This window comes from Thamnophis sirtalis, unplaced genomic scaffold, assembly GCF_051295495.1.
Source record: "Thamnophis sirtalis isolate CommonGarterSnake01/CBP01778 unplaced genomic scaffold, rThaSir2_p1.2 scaffold_1, whole genome shotgun sequence".
Taxonomy (NCBI): Eukaryota; Metazoa; Chordata; class Lepidosauria; order Squamata; family Natricidae; genus Thamnophis; species Thamnophis sirtalis.
The window spans coordinates 136,434,494-136,440,493 of record NW_028261381.1 but is presented as its reverse complement, the minus strand read 5'-3'; the positions used below and the strand labels follow the sequence as shown (position 1 = coordinate 136,440,493).

The window sequence follows — 6,000 nt, the reverse complement described above, 5'->3', positions numbered from 1 at the left end:
TTTGTATTTATTTTGTATTTGAAAGTATGGCCACCAATCAATATTTATTCCCATTTCAGCCAAATTTTCCCTGGAATTTAGTCTATTTTGGTCATCTAACAGCTGTTTGTAAATAACATTTTTGTCAAAATTTATCAAATTTGGGTATATCAGGGCTTCCGTTGGGGATATCCATTTGGGTAGTTGGATATAGAATTTCCTTCTAATTTCCAGCCAATCCTTAATCAGTACCCCTCTTAAATGGTGTCTTCTAAAATAATTGTGGACTTTATTTCCCTCACACCATAAGTAATTGTGCCAGTCTTTGGGTGGCAGATCGAAAGCGGAAGCTCACGTTCTCCCTCCCCTCCTCCTCCTCCCTCCCTTCCTCTCTCTCTCAATCAAATGGCAAATCCGAGCAGCCACTGCTGGGAGCCGGCCCGGTCCCATGCCTTCTCCCAACCCCCGCACCCCTTCTCTCAGCTACTTTCTGCCGTGATTGCTGTCTCCAGGCTGGCTCTTCCCTCGTGGAAAGCGTCTCACAAAAACCACTGGGAGTTGCAGTTAGAAACTGCTGCGCGGTGTTTTGTTGCCACGTGCGCGGCCGCTCACCCGCGTACCTTAGAGGGAACAGTGACACACACACACATATACACACTCACGCACAAAACCATTTTTCTCCATTCCAATTTGGATCCTATAAATCAATTGCTCCGTGAAACATCTATGAAAAAAATTCAGGTGCTCAGGCATGAAAATGTGCTGCTCAAATACTATACTTTTCCGCACACACTGAAAAAAAATTAGAGGGAACATTGTTCAGTAATCTTCTCTTTTTTATTTATATCCCCTTTCTAACCAATCATAAAAAATTAGGGAAGCTCTTCTGTGGAATGAAACCAGGCCCATGGCAAGGAATCGAGGTTTAATGCAGTGTTTGTTAGACAAGAAATGCTGGTGGGACTCTTTCCAGAGACCCCTGAGAGAAACTCCTCTCTACAAAGGGAGGCATTGTTATTGGTTGCTCGCTGAAAGGCGAGAGAGACTGCATGAGAACAGATGGTGTAAACCAAACATATTCATAGATAAAGGATCTGAAGTTATTACTTTCTGAAAACAGAAAGTTCTCCGCCCATTCAAAGTCTGCGGATCTGTGGCGACACAGTAATAAAAGTTTGTTTTGCATGGTAATAAAAGGCGCAATAGATGGAGAGAATTGGCAGGTGCTTATCTTCCGTTCTTCTGAGACTAGTAGCTACAGTGTTCTAACCAGATCTTTGGGGGTGCGGTGCATGTCTGCTGCAGTAATCTAACCTGGAGGATCGTGAGACTGGAGCTGGGACTCTCACTCAAGGACAGAGGGACCAGTGGTGGGTTGCCAATTTTCTTACTACCAGTTCAGACGCGCTCCCGCACTCGCTCGTGCTCAACGCTCTTACCACCGCTACTACTAGTTTGCCTGATCTGGGCTGAACTAGCAGCAACCCACCTCTGACTCAGTCCCTTGGAGAATTCCTAGTTATTTCTATTCATACGTAACAAAGAGACAATATTGGGAATGAAGATGTGACAACTGAAGAATAGCCTCTTAACAATGTCACTATTATTGTAATTCTCATGCTTAAATAACAATGAATCTACCAAATAATTGGTACATTCATTCAATATGATCCAATAGTCCATGATTTACAAATTATTCTGGCTGGATTAATGCCTTACACTAAGCCACAAACAAAGCAGTTTGGTTTTGTATGTTGTGTGAACCTAGTCAAATTCAAAAGTGGGGAGATGAAGAAGAAATCAGTTATCCACCAAGGATAGAAAACCTCAAAGTTTCCTTCCAAACTTATGATTCTATGGTAATGATCCAAAAATCAGGAGAGCTTGGAATTATAGCCACTTTCCCTTCAGGTAATAAACACTGGTCTGCACTTATTCCAAGAATCAAGACAAACTTACTGTGGATTATTTATTTATTTATTGAATTGTTGAATTATATTGCCACCTATTCACCCATGGCAACTCAAGGCAGCTTAGAGAATATATTGCCATAATATATTACAGTATTTATACTTACAGAAATTATACTGTGCATGTGGCTTATAAGTGTGCTTTAAAAGTTGAGATCATTTGAATGTGTTACAAAACAGTTGCACTAAGCAGCTGAGATCCAACTGGTGGTGTCATTTCATTGTTTACTTTATTGTTTGGAATTATTTGTATGACAATGTTAGTATTACCTAACATTGCCTATTTATATTTGGCATCTTCCTTGTTTTTGTTACTTTACTGAAAGATTATCAATATAAAAAAACTAACTGAAGATGACCTCTGTGGCAAAGGTCATCTAGAACTCTAGCAGTAAAAGAACAAAGGATAAAAATATATCTATAAATATAATCCATATAGAGTATAAAAATGGTAAGTATTTGACTGCTTTTTCAGGTAAAATGAATATTTAAAAAATTCAAAACAAATAATTTCTCAAAATTCATTTTAAGATAGAATTATAGTAAAATTCAATTAATGAATCTATTTATGTCTTCAATTATAGTACCTTAATAGTGACTTGATTTTCTCCATCAATAGTTAGTGGTTGTTAATCCACAATTTATTGGCATCGGTCAGAAGAAAATCTTAATTTAAGTTTGATGTCAGCGGTAAGATGTTCTTTGGTATAGAAATCACAACCAAAGTATTCATTTCATTATATTTCTCATAGAATTTAGTTGAAGTGTGTAATTATTTAAAATTTCTCCTATTGATAATTGTTAATAGTCCATAAATAAAGCTTTTAAATGGTTGTTTCAGAATTTTCATGAACATTAAATGTGTTTTGTAAGTAATTTCAGATTTACCTCTCATAAAAAGCGAGTACCGTAACCCACAAATGTTAACAAAATGAAATTAAAACCACAAAACCTGGCTTTAAACTTCAAATATTTTGACTCGTGGAGGATGTAATTCTTCATTTCAAAGTTCTTTCAAAATGTTTCTTTTAGATAGCCATCACAACTCCCAGTGTAAAAATAAATCATCATGTCATCATAATACTTTGCCCAAAGCAGTACATATTATGGAATGTAAGAGATGAGATTTTATATAATTCATAAAATACATTTTTGAAGAATGGTATTCAAAAGAGGGTACAGGTACCACAGTGTTTCTCTGCAAATACTAGAGTACAATCATACATAGCCTAGGACTCTGCTGTTGCTTCAGTCCAAACATTGTTCAGTCCAACACTTATTTTCCAAGTTATTAGTGTTTACAATAATAAATTCATCAATTAGCCTAAAATGTTTTAGCTGTTCTTGTTGGAAGTAGTTTACTAAAGGCAAGTAGTTTACTAATGGAATTTTTATAATCATATACAAAAAAAAAACAGAATTGCCAGTGTTTACTATATTAATGTTTTCCTCTACTTGCAGTGCAAATTGTCTCTAAAATTGGAACCTTACAAAACATACAGCAGGTTTAGTGACTTAAATAGAAATGCTTCAGTCACACTCTTATCCTTACCTCACTCTTACCTTATCATAGTTTGCATCAATTTAATATGCAATTTGTGGTGTTCTAGATGTTGGTTACCTCAGAAGTATGGTCACTGATGATATGATGATAATGGAAATACAATATTTGCTTAACTCTGCCTTTGTGCAGTGTATGCACAGTCAATATTATATATTTTCCATTTATCTCCCTCTGTGCCATCTAGTAACCCAGCCAACAGACTTTCATACCGTATGCTGCAAATATGTTGGGATCTTTCTGGAAGGGAGGAATGAGTTTTGGCTTAGAAGAAGATAAATCATGTGATGTAGGGCTACCATATCAGGTTTACAAAAATCCAGGGAACCTCAAAGTGGCCGCAAAGAGACTCAGAACTCCACCTCCACCACCATCACCATATAATGGACAGATTTTAGCAATACATATATGGCAGTTAGCCATACATATATGGTAGCATATATCTGCAGTGGACAGATGTTAGCAATACATACGTGATGTTAATCCTGCAAGGAAATGTTCACATGACTCCATTTTGGCAAAGTGAAGTCTTCATCCCAGACTTTTAGAGTATAAAAGTTCTTCAAACACTTTAATTTGTTACATATTTTGAATAACATACAATACAATAATTATTTCTGATCCTTGAAGTGGAAATTGACCAGATGTGGTATTCAGCCAGTTCGGACCGGTTTGCCGAACCGATTGCAGAAATCACAGGTGGGTCCGCCCACCCGCCCCGGCTCTATGCCGTCCTATATAGGCATGTTTTTGAGGCCGGACACATGCGCAGAAGGCTCATGCATGAGAAAAGTGCATGTGCGGAAGGGGCGCATGCAACAACAGCGAATCGGTGATAAAAAAACTGAGAAGTGACCGTGCGTGTAGAGAACTGGTGGTAACGATGTGAAACCCACAGCTGCAATTGATGTTAAAGTTATATCAGTTGGATGAAGCTATTTTCCGCATATTCTATTGGCAACAAATGGCTGATACCGGAGAAGAGAATGAGCCTCAAATAAGGTCTCAAGCAGACTTTCACAACCTGATGCCCTCCAAATATGCTGGGGTACAATTCTAGCATTCCCAGGCAGTCAAGACACTAAAGCACGGGTGTCAAACTCACGGCGTCACATTGCCATCACGTGACATATTGCAATGTTTTTCCCCTTCGCGGAACTGGAGTGAGCATGGCCTGTGTGTGACACATCCGGCCCGCAGGCCACAGTTTGACACCCCTGTTCTAGAGGAACAACTCAATATTTGCATATCTCTGCAGAACATCTTGATGGAAGTTGATTGCTCATGACAGTGTTGCCAAACCTGTAGTACACTGCTTAGGAAGTGTTTCTCTTGCTTTTATTTATTTCATTTTATTTTTCATCTGACAGGCTTCTTAGGAGTGTTGTAAGGAGTCTAGTCAGTTGGTGAGCTCTCTAATCTAAACCAGCTGCTCCTAGATTGAGGCCTCCCATTTGCATTGTTTTAACATACTTAGAAAATGAAGTATTCATTTTTAACATTCCTCCTCCAATTGGTTTAATGCTGAATTACAGAAGAGAACTAAGCAAAACCAGGTGCTTTTGCTGTATTCACTCCAGTGTCTGAGGAGGAGCAGACCTCTCTGATTCCCTTTCCTCTCCTCCCCTCCCTCCTCCTTCCTTCCCCTTCTTCCCCTCATTCTTTCTGTCTCTCTTTCTCTCTCTCCCCGCTTCTCTATGATTTGGCCTCTCATTCTCTGGAAATTAAATGATGGTAGGTCTGAAGTTCTAGCAAAAGATTTAATGTACAAAAGTATTTTTAGATATTCAGCTGTACGGGCATTATTGTTTTACCTCCTTGGCTTTATTCATCAGTTTTGGACATGACAGCATTTAAAAGGTATGTTCTTTGCATTACGTTACTATTTTGTTTCTTTTTTTGATAGTCTGCTGAGTGCAATTCTGAGTCAGCTACTTAAGTTATACATCCCATTATATTTTCAAGAGATTGTGTGGGAGAGAGGAGAAATAATTTTATTCCTTTAGTATTATGTAGATCTAACATCTGACAATATGCCTCTTTGTACTAAATTCAGTTGTTTATCACTGGAGCTATTTACAGAGTCTATGAAAAGTTTTTGTGCAAGAAGTGCATCAACATTTATTGTAGACCAAAATCAGTTTACAGCAGCGGGCTGTGCTTTTAAAAAATATTTTCCACTAATATGCTGCTGACTGACTCAATTTCTCCTGAGGGAACTATACAGACATATCATATGCTGTGGCTATTATTTTTTCCCGTGAAGATAACTATCTTGAAGAAGCAGTTCCAGATTGAACTCTTATAGGAGGACATTTCTCTTATTTTTCAAAGCAGGAAAAAACAAATTGCTGGAAACAAGAGGAAGTAACTGAAATTATAAAGAAAGATTGGATTGGTTTTTACATTGCTATTTACTATTTCAATAGCTGTGCTCAGTGTTCTTTATGGGGTTTCATAAAGGAAAGATCACGGCAGTAAAAAAGTACA

At 37.9% G+C, this 6,000-nt stretch overlaps 1 protein-coding gene across 1 annotated transcript in view; it reads left to right on the top strand.

Moving 5' to 3' along the window:
* The first annotated feature begins 5,068 nt into the window (after positions 1–5,068).
* FBLN5 (fibulin 5) overlaps positions 5,069–6,000 on the top strand; it is a 49,435-nt gene continuing 48,503 nt past the window's right edge. The window contains exon 1 of the mRNA XM_014061712.2: positions 5,069–5,370. Coding sequence (XP_013917187.2) covers positions 5,354–5,370 — 17 coding nt within the window. The 5' untranslated portion in view covers positions 5,069–5,353. The remainder of the gene's footprint in view (positions 5,371–6,000) is intronic.